This window comes from Hemicordylus capensis, chromosome 1, assembly GCF_027244095.1.
Source record: "Hemicordylus capensis ecotype Gifberg chromosome 1, rHemCap1.1.pri, whole genome shotgun sequence".
NCBI classification, from domain to species: domain Eukaryota; kingdom Metazoa; phylum Chordata; class Lepidosauria; order Squamata; family Cordylidae; genus Hemicordylus; species Hemicordylus capensis.
The window spans coordinates 355439684-355458999 of NC_069657.1; the positions used below are offsets into that span (position 1 = coordinate 355439684).

At 41.8% G+C, this 19316-nt stretch overlaps 1 protein-coding gene across 2 annotated transcripts in view; it reads left to right on the forward strand.

Moving 5' to 3' along the window:
* The window catches only part of VTA1 (vesicle trafficking 1), a 54412-nt gene that overhangs the window by 2820 nt on the left and 32276 nt on the right, over positions 1 to 19316 (forward strand). For both annotated transcript variants that reach the window (XM_053290039.1, XM_053290029.1), the window contains exons 2-4: positions 10399 to 10493; positions 16622 to 16749; positions 17091 to 17166. In XM_053290039.1, the coding sequence (XP_053146014.1) occupies positions 10413 to 10493; positions 16622 to 16749; positions 17091 to 17166 (285 nt within the window). In that variant the 5' untranslated portion in view covers positions 10399 to 10412. The remainder of the gene's footprint in view (positions 1 to 10398; positions 10494 to 16621; positions 16750 to 17090; positions 17167 to 19316) is intronic.

Consider the following 19316-nt stretch of genomic DNA (forward strand, 5'->3'; position numbering starts at 1 on the left):
AGGTTATATCTCACAAAAATATCTCATTTTAACCCAAACCCCCCTCCCTTTTCAGGCTGCAGAAGCAAGGAAAAAAACACCATTTTTCTCCCCCACCCGCCTCGATCTTCACATCTCTCAGCAGACTAGTGGCCCTGGGTATATTAAAGTAAAGTGTGCTGTCGAGTCAGTGTTAACTCCTGGTGACCACAGAGCCCTGTGGTTGTCTTTGGTAGAATACAGGAAGGGTTTACCATTGCCATCTCCCGTGCAGTATGAGATGATGCCTTTCAGCATCTTCCTATATTGCTGCTGCCCAATATAGGTGTTTCCCATAGTCTGGGAAACATACCAGCAGGGATTTGAACTGGTAACCTCTGGCTTGCTAGTCAAGTAATTTCCCCGCTGAGCCCTTGGGTGGCTTCTGGGTATATTAAGAATGTGGAAAGGGAGAGGGACTATTATCCTTCCCATAAGCTCCAAGGCAGGACAGTTGATTGGATAGAAATAGAAAGCTATGCCTACTTGAAGCTGAGGGGGATAACCCCACCCAGTTCTTTTGGTCCGAGGTGCAAAAGGCACAAATGTAACATTAACTTTAACATACCATACAGAAGAGTAACCCATCATAACAAGGCAGAATTATACAGAGTAAGATAAAATACAGACCCGGGCTTAATCCCCATGAAAACACTAATACCAAGAACTAAGATTGTCAACCAGGAACAGGCAAGGACCTCAAGAGGGTGGGTCAAGGTTTCCTCGGTCCCAGCAACAAGAAGCAGCCTTCACAGTAAGTGAAACCAACGCTCTGTTCTCTGTTGCTGGGACCGAGGACACCTCTGGACAGGCTAAGAGGAAGAGGTGGTTAATACCAGAACCTGTGAGATGATGAGTAATGTGTGAGAGAGAGAAAGAGAGAGACTGTAAGAGGGATTAGTCTGTGCATTGTCCATATACAGAAGAAAGAAGATCAACAATATGAGATAACATTATCCCCAAATACTAGTAGCATTAGAAATGAAGTATCAGGGTGTTCTAAACTGAGAAACTGGGAGCTAGGAAATTTCTAGATTGTTGGACATCATTATCATTTCACTTGATTAAAAGACTGCACAGCAGCAGTTAATTTGACAATGTCCTTGTTTTTTCTAAGCATATGTTGTTTACTGAGTCAGAGCAGGATATAAATATGGTTTCAGGATAGCTACTCTTATTATGATGCAGCCCAATCCTATGCATGTTTATTCGGAAGCAAGTCTCATTACGGTCAGTTGGCTTTCTCCAGATTAGCATATGTTGGATTTCAGATTGTCATGTGTATGATTACAATACATTATTGAAGAGATCCATGTTAAAAGTATAAATGAACTATCCAAATTGCTTCTCTGAATTGCATTGGCCAGGATTTAGAATTGCTTTGGGCACACTCATGCACTTGAGTGTGCCCTCTGGATTTTTTTCTTTCTCTTTATACAGCAGCTCCTCCCCCCATATGAATAGTCTATCTGCAGTGGGGAGATTTGTATTCAAGCAATAAAAGTTCAAAGTCACATTGGGCATGCAGAAATCATTAGGTTATTGTTAGAGTTCAGCCATTGCACACACGTATTTTCTGAGTCTTTAAAAATAAGCATTAATTAAGTTTTAACATTGTAATTCTAGGTTTGTATACCAGCTGACACCTAGACTAATGTAGCACTGGTGCAACAGGAAGGTACCAGTGCTTCTGAACACTTCCAGACTAACGGTGCACCAGTGCTAGTGTGTGTGTAGGGGAATTTCAACAATTTCCCCTGGGAACCCTCTGTGGCATCCAAAAATATGTCTCTGAGGGCTGTGCAACCCTCAGGGACATGTTTTCACGAGCATTTCCCTAGGGAATGGGAGGTAATTAAACTTTGCATCCACCACTGAGCCAGCAGTGTTAGCTGAGTTAATTGAACTTCTCAGAAGCACCAGCGCTTCATTAGTTAGGATGTCAGCCACTGTTTCTAAACCCAAATAATAAACAAACCCATTTTGTTTACTAAAATGTTAATTGTTTTATTTTTAGTCTTTATTTTTTTCCTATTTGTTCATCTAGCAAAAACCTAAAATTGGGGGTGTGAGAGTGCAGCAGCATCTTAACACTGGATATATAGTTACCCCCTGCTAACTTGGCAAAGAGGCACCTTTTACCATGGTGATTCTCTTTATTTAGAAGGGGGAGAATAACTGGCCCTATCGACCCCCAGCACAGTACTTCCAGTGACTGTTGTTGGTGTCTATCTTATGTTTCTTTTAGATTGTGAGCCCTTTGGGGACAGGGATACATCTTATTTATTTATTATTTCTCTGTGTTAACCACCCTGAGCCATTTTTGGAAGGGCGGTATAGAAATCGAATTATTATTATTATTATTATATATCTTTATTATTTTAATAAAGAAAAGCATTTATACTGAAAAATATAGAATAGATCACAGGATAATTTTGTGTGATAACTAAATTATACATAATCTATTACTTGCTTTTGAAGTCATAAAGCGAGTTTAGGTTTTGTAAGAAAGTCAGTATGTGTTTTTCTGAAAAATTGGGGTTTGGTGTTTTGTCTTTGTGGGGAGGGTTGCTTCAAAATTTTACATGTTTATCCCTTTCCTTTCTTTCACTGCACTTTCTAAGTTCATTTTTGGTTATTTAATTCCTGCGCTATGTTGATGAAAAGAGCACTTAGGCCCAGTTCAGATGATCCTACAATCAAAAGATGGATTCTGGTTTGATATCATAGGATCTCTTAAACTGTAGTTTCCTGGTCTGGATGTCAAGGGAAAATGTTTCAACAAACCAGAAAGCTTTGCATTTACCCAAGGATGCAAGGGGATGAGAGCAAGTATAGGCTCTTCTGTTCGTCCGTAGTCCTACAAACTATAGTTTATTGGATCATCTGAACTGGTTCTCTGTTCTCAGTGACTGCTTCAGAACAGTTCAAAACAAAACTACTCCAGAACAGTTCACTTTCTTCAGAAGTATATGTAATGGGTAAATTACAGTGGGAAGCAGGGTGTGTTGTGCTGTGGTATACTACAGGTGAAACTCAAAAAATTAGAATATCGTGCAAAAGTTCATTAATTTCAGTAATGCAAATTAAAAGGTGAAACTGATATATGAGATAGACGCATTACATGCAAAGCGAGATAAGTCAAGCCTTAATTTGTTATAATTGTGATGATCATGGCGTACAGCTCATGAGAACCCCAAATCCACAATCCCAGAAAATCAGAATATTGTGAAAAGGTTCAACAGTCTAGGCTCCAGGTGTCCCACTCCAATCAGCTAATCAATCCATAACACCTGCAAAGGGTTCCTGAGCCTTTAAATGGTCTCTCAGTCTGGTTCATTAGGAATCACAATCATGGGAAAGACTGCTGACTTGACAATTGTGCAGAAAACCATCATTGACACCCTCCATAAGGAGGGAAAGCCTCAAAAGGTAATTGCAAAAGAAGTTGGATGTTCCCAAAGTGCTGTATCAAAGCACATCAATAGAAAGTTATGTGGAAGGGAAAAGTGTGGAAGAAAAAGGTGCACAAGCAGCAGGGATGGCCGCAGCCTGGAGAGGATTGTCAGGAAAAGGCCATTCAAAAGTGTTGGGGACTTTCACAAGGAGTGGACTGAGGCTGGAGTTAGTGCATCAAGAGCCACCACACACAGACGGATCCTGGACATGGGCTTCAAATGTCGTATGCCTCTTGTCAAGCCGCTCCTGAAAAACGAACAATGTCAGAAGCGTCTTACCTGGGCTCAAGAAAAAAAACTGGTCTGTTGCTCAGTGATCCAAAGTCCTCTTTTCTGATGAGAGCAACTTTTGCATCTCATTTGGAAACCAAGGACCCAGAGTCTGGAGGAAGAATGGAGAGGCACATAATGCAAGATGCTTGAAGTCCAGTGTGAAGTTTCCACAGTCTGTGTTGATTTGGGGAGCCATGTCATCTGCTGGTGTTGGTCCACTGTGCTTCATTAAGTCCAGGGTCAACGCAGCTGTCTATCAGGAGATTTTGGAGCACTTCATGCTTCCTTCTGCAGATGAGCTGTATGGGGATGCTGACTTCATTTTCCAGCAGGACTTGGCACCTGCCCACACTGCCAAAAGTACCAAAACCTGGTTCAATGACCATGGGATTACTGTGCTTGATTGGCCAGCAAACTCGCCTGACCTGAACCCCATAGAGAATCTATGGGGCTTTGCCAAGAGAAGGATGAGAGACATGAGACCAAACAATGCAGAAGAGCTGAAGGCTGCTATTGAAGCATCCTGGTCTTCCATAACACCTCAGCAGTGCCACAGGCTGATAGCATCCATGCCACGCCGCATTGAGGCAGTAATTGCTGCAAAAGGGGCTCAAACCAAGTACTGAATACATATGCATGCTTATACTTTTCAGAGGTCCGATATTGTTCTATTTACAATCCTTGTTTTATTGGTTTCATGTAATATTCTAATTTTCTGGGATTGTGGATTTGGGGTTTTCATGAGCTGTACGCCATGATCATCACAATTATAACAAATTAAGGCTTGACTTATCTCGCTTTGCATGTAATGCATCTGTCTCATATATCAGTTTCACCTTTTAATTTGCATTACTGAAATTAATGAACTTTTGCACGATATTCTAATTTTTTGAGTTTCACCTGTATATTGTATGGTTTTTGCAACTAACAGTTGCCTGATAGTAATAAAATGTCACTTCTCTATGCCAGGAATCATATAATGTTTTACTATAACAAACATTGTTTAAAGCAACATAGCAGTCCAGCACAGCAAGCCTCCTTCAAAGGAAAGTTTTGTCTCACCAGCCTTCTAGAATTCTTTGACAAGGTCAACAAGTACATAGATGGGGGTGATCTGGTGCTTATATAATAATAGATTTCCAGAAATCATTGCATTAAGCTCCTCTCCAAAGTCTTCTGAAAAAACTTGGCAATTGCAGGATAAGAAGACGGAGCTTTTTATTAGGCGTGTGCACAAACATAAAAGTCGGGATTGGGTCCTACTTAATCTGTTCCAACCCCACAAATGTAAGTGGGATCCTTCAGACCCCTCCGAATATTGGATTCAGGATCAGGGTCGGAGTCAGACAAACCTGGGGGCGGGGGGAATTAAAGTAACCACAGATACTCACTGTCAGTGTTTCCTCTAAGGCGTGCATACACACAAGTTTTTTTAATGTCTGCTCAGTTATTTTTAGATCCTGCTCAGATTAAATCGGTAAGGACCCACTATGAATATTTGTGTGCGCACACTGCCTTGATACTGACACCCAGAACAAAACTCATTCTGCACACAGATGAAAAAAATTAGAGGAATACTGTTCACTGTGAACCCAGAAGTAGAGTAACATAACACCAAAGAGCCGCAGGGAAAGTGGCGTAACATCAGAGAATCCAAAGAGAAGTAATGTAACATCAGAGAATCATAGGAGAAACCTGGCAATCGACTGCTTGTGAGTGGAAAAAATGTCTTTAAAACTTCTCAAAAAATGAGATTTATACACGGGCCGAGATGGCAGAAGATGCGGGGGGGATCCCCCCTAGCTGTGATCACTTAAAAAAAAAAAAAGAGCAGACTCTTTGCCTCTGGAGGGCTCCAATTATTTTTACAAAGAGGACTGGAAAAATCCAATCCAAACTTGGCTGTGTAAGTTAGGGTTTGGATTCCCTCCAAACTCCTCCAAATTTACCAATCCAACTCTGTACAGGCCTACTTTTTATAAAGCAGTAACTGGTTAAATAACAGGGAGTACACAGTAGAAATAATGGACAGAGGGCTGTGTAGGGAGGAACTGCGCTCAGTACCCACAGAGTGCCTGTGCCATAATATCAAACAATGACATTATTAACATATGAAGCAGACTTTACCAAATCAGACCATTTGTACATGTAGCTCAGTATTGTCTACACTGACTGGCAGCAACTCTCCCAAGGTCTTGGGTGGAGGGTGGGTGGGGGACCTGTTCCAGTCCTACCAGGAAATGCCTGGGATTGAGCCTGGGGAACTTCTGCCACTGAGCTATGGACCCTCACAAGTTCCATAACAGGTTTGTGGAAATATCTTGTTCAAACTCTTCGTAACTTCCTCTTTGAGTGTTATGACAAAGATGGAAAGGGTTGGCTTCTCACCTTAACATCTGCAGCCACTAAAAGAGACCCTGCCAGTGCCCATACTACAGCCCTGGTTGCAGTGTTGTTTTTCCTAGTCAGTTCATTGCAGTGGAGCAATGAAGCTAATGCATGTTTGCTCAGAGCTCACACACAGCAGTGATGAGGTGGCTTTTGCTTATTTGGAAGTCATTTTTAGGTACTCATCAGGCGGATGCCTAATTTCAGGTATGTAAACATTGGGCAGTGAGTTATCTGAGCTTTTGGTAGGAAATAAGCCTGTGTCATTTGGGGATAATTAATTGCTAGTAGCTACCTTCATAACTTAAATAGAACCATGTATGTGTAAGAGAGTAGATATGAAGTAGTAGATAAGAAGATAAGATGAAAATGGATGCTGTTGCACTTTGAAATGTAGTTGAGTCCCATCAGCCTTACCAGTTAAATTTCAGAGTTGCAGCACTTTGGTTATGTTAGTATGTATAACGGATTTTTTCAATTAATTGCTTTGTAAAACAAGTTGCTGTCTTCAGAGAACAATGTGTTCTACTGTAGTTCATAGTTCTCAGCATGCATATGTAAGTAATTTGACAGTTTTAAATGCTACCCCCTTGCTCAACAACAATTAATTGGGGCCAGTACAGAATTTGGCAGCCTCATTCATACAGCCATAGAATGGCGCTGTGTAGAGTGAATCCCAGTTTTAGCTGTATGTCCTAGCAATTCCCACAAATGCACAATTGGACCGTTTCTGGACTGTGCCTCTTTCCCTCCACACCCTTTTACCACATATGTAGAGATGCTGAAGACATTCAGAATGAGTGGTGATAAACTTTAACTACTTGACTCAGTTGTCAGGGAGATCAGTATAGCAGCTTAGTGCTTAACTAGTAGGTACAGGAAACTGAGCCTGGGAGCCAGGAAAATCTATGCTCTAAGTACTATTATGCACTTGTGAGGTGTGCACTTTTCCCTTTTGACAGCAGTCCATGGAGTGCATCTCCATCTTTGAAGAGAAGCTTTGTGGGGCATGTAGGGAACTGATGCTCAGAGAGGGGAGCTGAAAAGCCTTTGTGTTCATATGGTGATGCTTTATGTCCTAGTCTGAATGGACAGTATGTCTTATGTCTTGATATCATTATGGTATTCATTCTTTGCCAGTACCTCCAATTATGGAGTGGGGAAGGAGAAAACACACTTGGAATGAGGTGATGATACTGGGGTAACTTCACTTGATATTATGGAAGGGGGAATTCTATATAAGGCTGCTGTTTTCATTTTCTTTGGGCAGGTTCACACAATCAATCTTATGTTAGTTTGCTGGGAATCTCAGATTCCTGAGGTGTGCATACTCCCTTGAAACATGTTGTGTGAATCCAGCCATTATCAGGAATCTGATTTGTGCCAAACTGACATTAAGCCAAGATCATCAAGCTAACTTCAGACCTAAGATTACTTCATGTCGGTTTTGCCAGTATGAGATTCCCAGTAAAGGCTGGTTCACACAACATGCTCCATGGGAGTGTGTACCTCAGGAATCTCAGATACTTTGTAAATTAACATGAGATTGATTGTGTGAAACCCCCCTTTGTAGCATTTAGTTTTATCCTAAAAGTTAGTGTAGGGTAGGTAATTTGAAAACCTTGGTAGGAATGTGAATACAGTTAAGGTTTTCTTGTACATTTTAGGCATATATCTTTCCCCTTTCCTTCCTGTGGCAGAGCTGGAAAGGCTTCAGGTACTGATCATATTAAGGCCCTTATGAATACAGATTAAACCCAGTTGAGACCTGGTAACATACTGTTATGTATGTTTTTCATCTTCACTTTTGTCTATTCGAGAGAGAAACTTTAAGAACCGTTTTATTTCCCGAAAGAACTTTTGTCTAATCGCAAAATAAATTGTTTTAAAACTCTAGATCTTAACTGTTGAAATCTGATCAGATCGTTAGGAAAAAAACTTTCATTTTGACATTTCAGTATTATATGTGAAATATTCAGTAGCAGTTGGACAACCTTCCACGTGTAGGCAGCATCAGCACATTGGTAAAGCAATTACTAGAGAGTGGAGTGGTTTATTACATGCTTAAAAATCAATCTGCTCTGATGTCAGACCAGAATTGTATAGTACGATCATGACTGTCACGCTGCTTGTTCCAAGGTACTCCCAATCTGAGGATTTTACTGGAGGGTACATTTGGGAACCTGTGAATAGCTATCAGAGGATTTGTGGACAACACGTAATCAAACACATTAGCAAATTCATTAAAATAGTTTGGCATGAGCAGCTAGAATACTTTGACTGCGCTAGTTGGGTAAATATTCCTTTGAACACACCAGTGGAGCTAGCAGGGCATATTCAAATGTTTAGTGTTTCCCTTCAGCATTTATTCAACAAATTTAGATATATTTTGTTTGCTTTTGGGCAGAACCTTTTTCTATAAACACAGGCTTGCCAAGTGTTCATGACTAGAACAATATTGGAATACAGTCAAATGAAATACAGTTGTAGTGGGACTTTCATTTTAAAATATTCAATGGAGCCAATAATGGCCTTAGGGTCAGCAGCACAGTAAATGCCAAGTTTTTGCTGGCATCCCCAAACTTTGAATCCAGCAAACTGATTGGACAGCCTGAGAGGTTCCAGGATAAAGCTGGTATTTGAGGCATAGGCAGAGTTCCCTCTAACAGGGATTCTCAGATGTTGTTGACTACAACTCCCACAATCCCCAAACAAAGACTATTGCAACTGGGGGTGCTGGGAGTTGTAGTGAACAACATCTGAGGATCCCTGTTAGAGGGAAAACTGGGCAGAGAGTGGCTTCACATGTCACGCTAGACCTGAAGTTCGGCAGAGCCCCAGGAACAAGTGTTCCATCTAACAGGGATTCCCAGATGTTGTTGACTACAACTTCTATAATCCCCAAGCAAAAGCCATTTCAGCTAGGCGTTCTGGGAGTTGTAGTCAATAGCATCTGGCAATCCCTGTTAGAGAGAACACTGCCGGGAACATGAGTGCGCAACATGTAGTGTCGGGAAGGCTTTTCCTTCATTGGGTGTGACGTGCAACCTGCCAGTGTCAGCATATGCTTGCAGTATGGAATCAACATCTGTAATCAAGATTTGAAGTGTGGGACAGACGTCAGATTCCATACTGCCAATAGGATAGAATATGACAATGTTAGTGGGTTTGCACATCATGCCTAGTGCTGACAAAGCCCTTCTGACCCCTGCTAAAACTATTTATCTGTAACTTTAAAAGCTTGTTTGAACTTGGTCAAAACATATTTTTGAGATAAGTGTGCCTATTAGGGGACACTGGTTTGAAAAAGCTTTTCTGATTTGGGAATCTGAAACACTGGTAGACTTCATAAATGCTAAGTGGATACCCTAAAGTCTAGAAATAATTTTAGTTACGAAGTTAAAATTAAAGAATATTAAAGTTATGACATCACCCTGCATGCAGGTGTAAGTATATTAAAGCATGTAAAGAGTATCGCATTCCTCTGAGCCTGTTTCATTTCTTCTTCAAAATAGATGCCACACAAGTGGCCTCTCCAGATTCTTGCCAACATCTTGAAAAGTTCTCTCCAGCAGAAGCTAAACAAAGAGGTGGTCCTGGTGACAGTATAAGTTACATTAGGCCTTCTTTCTAGCATCATATGCTGTATGCTATTGCCTAGCTTTGCCACCATCACTCACTTGTGCTACATTTGAAGTGCTCTGAATCCAACATGGAGAGAGGAGAGGGAATTGCTAGGAAAGCCAGGCAACCTCTATGCATTATACAATACAACTTGGCTACCTCCCACTCCCCTTCCCCACCTCCTCAGGTTTTTTTTTCATATTGTGCAGCTCTGGGGAAGACTTCCAGAAGATGATGCTGCCATTGCTGCAGAACAGCTATTAAGAACATGCCTGGTATTCCATGAGCCTGCTTCAGGCATGCCCAAAGTCTTTGGGATTTGGGTCATTATTCCTTTCAACAGCAGACCACTTTGTCATATCACAAAGTGTTTCAGAGGATTCCCCCCACCCCACCCAAGTCAGGCATGATGTTGAAGAAGAGCTTCTGTTTGAGAAAGGCAGGCTCAAAAACCCATTGGGCATATGGAGCTAGTTGCATAGTCTTTTGGATTCAAGCCCATGTTTTTATTTGTGTTTGTTACTAGAACTTTAACGCTGGGCTGGTATTGCGTTTTAATCTCTGCTTTTAACCGACCATGCAGTAAAGCATGCTATATATTCATCAGTGACCTTCATATAAGCCTTGTCTTTTACAGGTCGTTTATATGCTATGCAGACAGGTATGAAGACTGATAGTAAAAACCCAGAGTGTCGCAAATTTTTATGCAAGCTCATGGATCATCTTGAAGCTGTAAGTAGATCTGCTGCTATATCAATAATACTTTTTTTAAAAAAAGAAAGAAATTGCTACATACATTTTCCCCTGAGTAGGAGATCCTCAGGATGGGTAGTAAACTGAGCATGCTCGAGACAGAACTGGACCATGTGACTTGTTTGTGGGCGTAGCCTCCTCCCTCCTAACCCCAGTTCCAGTTCTGTCTTGCTCGGGATAGGACATATTGGGAGAGAGCTCATGCAGTTAAGCCTTTTTTCTTCAATTCGTTTTATTTATTCTCCATAATGACCAGATTCTTGGCTGTTGGGGGAGACAGGAGTCACAACTCTTTGGACTGTGCCTGTCAATTTATACAAATAGCTGTTGTATAATACTTTTCTCTGCTGCCCAAGGCAACGTCTCTCATTATGTTTTTCCTAAATGGGAAGCTCTTTCATGTCAATAAGATAGGCCTTGACAAATTTTCCTTGGCTCCAGGAGCGAGTACAATTTAGGAGTCAGGCTACCCTCTGCTCCATGGGGGTGAAGAGACTCACTGCTCTCTCCCAGCAATATCTCTTACTCCATGTGGGAGCAGACTTGCCTCCAGCAATGTCCTCCACTTCATGGATTGTGTGGTCAGACTCCCTAGTTTGCTTGCCCCCCCATTCTTCACCTCCTGATCATGTCTATCAGGCAGGCAGTGGCCAGATGTGAGCTGAAGAAGAAGTGAGCAAGCAAGGCAGGGGTTGATTGCTCCCTCCTTTTCCTGATCATGGCCATCTGGCTCAGGTAGACAATGAGCCAACATGGAGAAGGAGCATACAGCCTGTCCCTGCCTTGCTTGCTCACTTTTCCTACTGGTTATGTCTGTCCATTGCCTGCCTTAGGTGCCACCCTTAAATTTCCAAGCAACATGGCAAACTGGTGCTTGGAGATAGTTGAGCCCTGAAATAAAGAATAATATGTGATTGCCACATATAACAGTTGTACCTATACCTGTATTTTATTGCATGTGGTTTGTCAGTAGCAGCAGCTTCTCATAATGTAACTTTTTCAAAACATTCTCTACACAACTTTTCATTCAAGAAAAATATAATGTGTGAAGTGGCCCTAAGAAACTATTTTATTTGAGTTCGTTGAAATCTGGACAAAATCTCATTTTTGAATGAGAAAAATGTACTCTTCTAGATTCAGATGCAGTGTTAATATAAGTGAGGAAAGAAGTGAAAGAAGGAAAACATTTACATTGAGTATTGTGTGCAAGGGTATGTGTTCATTGGTACAAAGAGTGTACATTGTGTTTCCAGAATTAATTCAAAAGAAATACAAGTGGCCCTTGATATTCAGTGGTTCAACTCCCCCCAGTTCCACTTACTCACAGGCCTCCTCCCTATATACCAATTTTAGTTGTGTTTGAGGGAGGATTTATTTTCATTTATTTGCAGTTTTCTACTCCTCAAGATAACTCCGTTTCCTCAGCCATTCACACTGCCTCTTTAAGCCTCCCTGTATGCTAGCTGGAAAGCAGGGAGAATGGCCATTAAATCAGCTGATTAAATCAAACCATCAGCGATGGGCCAGAAGGTTTAAAGTGTAAATGGCTGCTCTCCCTGCTTCCTAGCTTCTTCATGGGGAGTCTTAAAGAGGGCCCAAGTGGCTGGGACACTCTTTAAATCACTGTCACTTACTGGACTATAATCCAGTTAGTGTGATTGAGAAGTAGGTGCTTCTGCCCTCCTCTTTCCACATAGGCCTAAAATAACATGCAACACAGGTACTTCACATGGAGGCCTGTATAAACAATGGCATGACCTATATATATAATTTTCTAAGGCGTACCCATGGCTAATCCTGTTCATGGCAGCTCTCATGAGAGTTCGCGAGCAGAAGCGCTGTGGTGATTGGGCAGTGGGGATTCCATATGCATGTAGGGAGGAAGAGCCTATGATGATTAAGGTCGGTTGAAATGCAACTCTTACTGGTCGGAAGATGTTATTGATTGTAGAGGAGAGGGGTGTGTGTAGGTAGGTAGGTAGATAGATAGATAGATAGAGGGCAAGGGTCTGAGAAGAGAGGGATCGTGAGAGAGGAAAAAGCCCCTTCAGGAGAAGGAGGCTCCCATGTGAATTGGGGAAATAAGATAAACAAGGTCTGTTAAGGAGAGAGAGAAGGGAGGGGAAGAAAGACAGAGTTGAGGAGAGAGAGAAAGAAGCGGGGGAGAGAGAAAGAAGGAAGGGTAAGGGACAGGCCCAAGCCTGTCAGCAGCCTGAGGGGAACGGGTGGCCATGGCGGCACCTATTGGCGGCAAGGAAGGGTCTTTTCAACCACTGCTGCTGTTTGGGGTTACCGAGGCCATTGGTGGATGGAGGCAGGCAGGCAAGGGATGAGCCCGGGCCTGTCAGCAGCCTGAAGGGAACGAGCGGCCATGGCAGTGGCGGCAGCAAGGAATGGCCCAGTCAACCGCTGCTGCTCCTGTGGAGAGGAGCCATAGTGGGGCCTGGGGTAGGGTGGGGATATCTCTGGGGTTAGGGGGCTCAGCTTGGCCAATAGGCGCCAGCAATGCTGCAGCCATGACCAAGAGGGTTGAGGGGGATGGAGGCCTGCCCAAGAGGGGTGAGGGGGATGGAAGCAACCAGATGCAGGAGTGCAGCTCAGGTGAGGGTGGAGAGATCTCTGCGGTGAGGGGGGCTGTGGCAGGGGGTGAGGGAGCAATCAAGTACTAGCACGCAGATGCTCTGCACAGGTTAAGCTAGCTTAAATTATTCCTCAAAAAAGGGAAGAAAAAGATGGCCTAAATTAGGCCATTACATGTATCTCAATCAATCTTTATTATAGTCATAGACCAGCATAAAGTATAAGGGGTGATTACATATTAAAAGTAAAATTATATATTATAATAAATACGAGAGGCATGAGGGCATAAAAAGCCTGAAAAAGGCACAAGAGTCATAAAAGCATAAAAGGGATTAAAAGATATAAAAAGACAAAATGCATAAAAACCTAAGTAATAAAACTGGATAATTTTTTAATGTTTATATATTTATTTTACATTTATATTCTGCTCTTCCTCCAAGGAGCCCAGAGCAATGTAGTACATACTTTAATTTCTCCTCACAACAACCCTATGAAGTAGGTTAGGCTGAGAGAGAAGTGACTGGCCCAGAGTCATGCAGCAAGTCTCATGGCTGAATGGGGATTTGAACTCGGTTCTCCCTGGTCTTAATCCAGCACTCTAACTACTACACCACGCTGGCTAACAGCCAGACTATATAACTATTGCAAGTCAGAATTGAATGAACAGTGTGGCACCCATCCTGAGTTACCGAGGGTCAGACTGAGACTGATAGGACTCAGGGTCTACTATCTGCCAACAAATGCTTGTCGCTGCCACACAGAACCTGGTAACGCTATATGTGATGGCAGGCTTAAGGTCACAAAGCAGCAAGGAGCTGTAAAATTGGCTCGATTGTCCTAGGTACTTGCATAGCAATGGAAGAATGAGGGAGGGAGGCTTCTCTGAGCATTTAGAGCCATATGTTCCCCGTGAGCTTTCCTAGTGCCTCCAGAATGAAAAACTACCCCTAAGTATTTGAAGCGTGAAACTTGCTCAGTCTTATGCCCATCAATCTGCCAACAGTTTATTTTGGGCCTCCTGGTGAAGGCCATGATTTTGGTTTTGTGATAGTTGATTTCCAGGCAATCCTCTTTGTAGTACAGCATCGGGGGCCCCAGCACTCTTCTAAGGTCAGTGGTGGTCCTTGAGAGGATAGCCGCATCATCCACATATAACAGGATGGCCATGTATCTCTCAGCGAGTTTTGGAGGATGGAAATCTGGGTTGCTGAGCTGGTCCACCATGGAGTTAATGTGAAAGTTGAAGAAAAGTAGGGCCAGAATGCATCCTTGCTTGACGCCCTTCTGAGTTGTGGCAGCTCTTGTGAGGTGGCCTTGGGGTTCATTATGTGTATGAGTCTTCATGTAAAATGCCTGCATTATACATGATTTGGAGAATAAAACATTGTGGGTATGTGCTGCTGGCTTGCACAATCCCTCCCTCCCATCCGTACATTTCACGGTTTCCACTTCAAACCATTGTTTCAAATCATGTTTTGGAGGATTGTGTTTACTATAGTTTGCCCAGTTTGGCTAGTCTTAAGAAATTATAGTCAGAGGAAACGAGAAGCAATTAGGGTCAGAGGAAACCTAAAAACTGAAGAAGGAACTGGTGTACAAGAGAGCACCGAGAATAGTGTGCATGAGCCCATGGCACATTGCTGATCTTCCAGATGAATGTGATCTTTAAACTGCACCCCTGTCTGCTGACAGCTTCTGTATTCTAAATATTTCGTTGCTAAACTTTATTCATATATTCCTTATCGGAAACTAGCCATTCACATGTTCTCTTTAGAGTCATTTAACAACATAGGAAATATAAGGGTAGTCTAATATCCTTGGTTTTTTGTTTTGTAAGGATAAACTAAGGTTCTCTTAAATGCCAACAGTAAGTCTATTCAGGTGCCCTAAATCCACCTGTTGTAACTGTAACAGTGTTATTTACTTTGCTGATTTTATTAGGAAACCTGAGGCTTCTTGTACTCTCTAACATCTTTGAAAAGAGGTCTTTGAATCGCAATATGCTGCTTGCCTAAGCATTCCAGTAAATCTTCAGGTCACTGGAGCAGTTGGGTTGAACCAGGGACTCTCAGTTCATTAGCTCTTTATTTATATTAAATAGTGCAAGCTGCTTTGGGGGTGGAAACTATATAGTTCTATTGACCTTCCTTGGCTATGAAACAGGTTATGAATTGGATAGTGTTGAGTCTTTGTACAGAGTTTTATTTGGAGTGGGAGGGAGAGGCAAAGTATTATAGAACTATTAGAAATCTGGTGATTTATCCATAATGCTGGCTCTGTAGCACAGAGTGTTGTGGTAACTTGAGAATCTTGCATATTTTTCTTCACTTCCTTAAAAATACAAAAGCTTTAGCTTTCATGATTGTGAAGTAAATAAAATTGAAAACATTTAGGCAGCTAGAAACTAGGGGTGTTAATTGTCACTGCCCCTTCTCCAGGAATATTTCGTCCTATTTGCTTCATTCCTTTTGTTCTGCCTCTCCAGTTGCTGAACAAAGTATTTCTAATTCACCCACCATTTTTTCCAATCTGAACTGTATACAAAATGCACACTTGCTTAATGTTAGGAGTAATGTGGGGTGAGTATATGTTAGACTTGCCATATTGTGTATGCACAACATATTTGATAACAAACTCTTGAGTTGGTGGCATGGAGACAGCTGGATCAAATGGGAAGGCAAGGGCCCACTTTGAGACCTGCAGTATGCTTTAAGGACCATGAGAGAGAGCTCCCAGCTGAAAGTCTCTGGGCCTTGCATGCTGTACCCTTGCTAACTGAGCAAAGAGTTGCCTTTTTAGAGTGGTGATTCTCTTGTATTTAGCAGCAGGAGAGCAACTGTCCCTGTTGAACCCCAGTACAACATCCATCCAGTGGCTGTTGCTGGTGTTTACCGTTTACACACACACACACACACACACACACACACACACACACACACACACACACACACAGTGAGCCCTTTTGGGACAGGGAACCATCTCATTTTTATTATTATTTATTGTTCTGTGTAAACTGCTTTGAGCACTTCTGTTCAAAAGTAATATATAAATGTTTGTAGTAGTAGAGATGCTTTCCAACTACAAAAAGATTTGTATACATAGAACACTAGCATGTCATGGAAAGGGCTAGGCTAGAACTCCTCTCCCTGGCATGAAGTTTTCTATAAGGAGAGAATATTTTATATGGAGGAGCATTCATATGTGCAAGCCCATCTCCTGCAATCAGAAGCACAACATAACCATCTCAGTGAAAACTAGGCTTGGGAGTAATGGGGAGCCGAAATATTGGCATCCACCTGACAGTCAGCATGAATAGTGACTGGCTCTGCATGCTGACTAAGTTGTACTGACAGGAAAGGCATGTCTACACCAGCATTTATACTTGTTCAGTCAAGGGTTAGCACTTCCCAAGTCTGTAACCCTATAGGGAGCTTCACCCTATACTCTTAACTATAAGTTAACTATGAGTCCCTGCAATGTAACTTCTGTGGGCTTGTAAATAACCATGCATCTTTGAACTTTTTCAGATGAAGAAGCAGTTGGGTGATAATGAAGCTATTACTCAGGAAATAGTTGGCTGTGCCCATGTGGAGAATTATGCATTGAAAATGTTTCTTTATGCAGATAACGAAGATCGAGCTGGGCGATTTCACAAGTAAGTGGCAAAGAGTGACAGTATATCAAAGATGAGATATACTGTAAATCACTGAGATAAATGTGAAATTGAAGCAACATAGTCTTGCAGATCAGATCAGATTGGTTTATGAGCCTGCCCTCATGCACTGGTGTGACACAGAAGGGCCTGAGCCATAGGTCTGGCAAACTGCTGGTCTCATGTGAATGGTCACTGACAAGGTTGCAGTAAGGAGACACAAGCATCCTGGGATGTCCTCTTCTGATATGTGGGGGTGGGGGAGGTTGTTCCTCCACTTACGCCTAGCTATTTAGGATTATTTGCTTCTGGTACATTTTTTAAAAATCACACTTTTCTTTCAGAAATATGATTAAGTCTTTTTATACTGCAAGTCTTCTAATAGATGTCCTGACTGTGTTTGGAGAACTAACAGATGAGGTAAGTTACACACTGTGGTGTATAATTAATTGCTGGATGTAAGAAACAGTCTTTCATTCCCCAATCTAGCTAAAATTAATCATGGCTAAGCTCATTGGAATAATGGTCCGTTTAAAGTTAGTTGTTACTTAACCTGTTCCATTTATTTCAGTTGAACTTAGTCACAACTAGCTTTAGCTGGATCAGGGTCTTTCTATGCTAGAACAATTTATTTCCTTTTTAATACAACATCGTTCACCTGAAGATCTCAAGGCAGTGTACATATGTATATTTGTGGGTTTTTTGTTCCCTCGAGTCGGTGTCGGATCCTTCCAACCACAGAACCCTGTGTTTGTCCTTGGTAGAATACAGGAGGGGTTTACCATTGCCTCCTCCTGCGCAGTATGAGATAGTGCCTTTCAGCGTCTTCCCATATTGCTGCTGCCTTATATAGGTGTTTCCCATACCAGCGGGGATTTGAACCACCAATCTCTGGCTTGCTAGTCAAGTCATTTCCCCACTTCGCCATTAGGTGGCTCAGTGTACATATGTAGCGAAACATTAAAAACAATAAAATCACAATAAAAGACAATATAGATATCATGACCTCAGGAGATCAAACCAGCATCCCAGGGCATAACAGGAGGAATAATGGCAAAAGCTGGCAAGTTTAACCAACCAGTTCTTGTTAGTCCCAAACATCCAAAATGTTTGGAACTATGACTTCTAAAATTTGGGTAAATAACATTATTTAGCTGTCGGGAAGGCCAGGAGCGGTACAAGTCTCAACCAGGAGGGTGGGCCACAATCTAGGGGCAACAGTGGAGAAGGCCCTGTCTTGCATACTTCTACAGACGATATGCAGTATGCATACTGGTATGCATCGGTATGCAGAGCAGGACCTTCTCAGACAATTTCATAAGCCAGGCAATGTTATTCAGGAACAGGTAGTTCTTCAGGTATCTAGGGCCCAAAACCTTTAAGGGCTTTAATGGTGATCAGCAGCATAAGAACATAGGAAGCTGCCATATACTGAGTCAGACCATTGGTCTATCTAGCTCCATGGCAGCGGCTTCTCCAAGGTTGGAGCATCTTGAATTGCACTTGGAAGCAAATTGGAAGCCAGTGCAGATCTTTCAGAATAAGCGTGATGTGATGGCTCTCTGCAAGTATTGTAAAGGTACACTAACTTAAAAGGTACAAACCACCACACACAGTATTTCTCAAGAACAAAAGCAGCTAATTGCAAATATGAGACTTTTTACAAGTATTGAGCAGCAGGTAAAGTTCATGTCTTTGACAGCGGCTCATTCAGAGTTGAGAAGGGAGCAGTTTTTGATTCTGCATACTTCTCAGCATGGTGCATTTTGTTGTTTAAAATTGGAAATAGAAAGGATGTTAAGGGACTGGTTGAAAATAACCAAAGTGACAGGTTTGATTGCTTAATATTATGATGATGATACCATCTTATTTTTAAAAAAAGCAAAACAAATTAAAGACATGCTCTTGAGGGGATGGATGAAAATCCAGAGATAAATGAGGAAAAGTTATCAATTGAGAACATGGTTCTTGTTCTGGTCGTTGATCGAAATAAAAGCTGACTGACTGACTGAACATGGTTCATAGTGACTCTGATCTTCGTTAAAAGGACAGAGAATTTTCAGTGTAACTTTTATATTGTGTATATTTAAGTTAGGTAGCTTGGCTGTCTATTTCTCATTTGTTCTCTGTGCCTTTGGAAATATAAAAATGTGAAGATTGTACAAGCATTTCTGATCAGAGTTCAGCTTATCTTGATCTTTCACTAGATGTGAAGAAGAATTATAACGAAACATAACGAGTCAGGCTTCTTGGGGTTACTGTACTACAGACAAACACACTGTTCAGACTACATGCCTTGCCCCAGGCAGTGAAGATGTAAGGCAAAACTATGGTTTGGGAGTTGGAAGCAAGCTATTGGATTTTTCACCAAAACCAGAACCCGATGGATGGATGGATTTATTTATTTATTTATTTTCATTTCTATACCACCCTTCCAAAAATGGCTCAGGGCGGTTTACACAGAGAAGTAATAAATAAATAAGGATCCCTATCCCGAAAGGGCTCACAATCTAAAAAGAAACATAAGATAGACACCAGCAACAGTCACTGGAGGTACTGTGCTGGGGGTG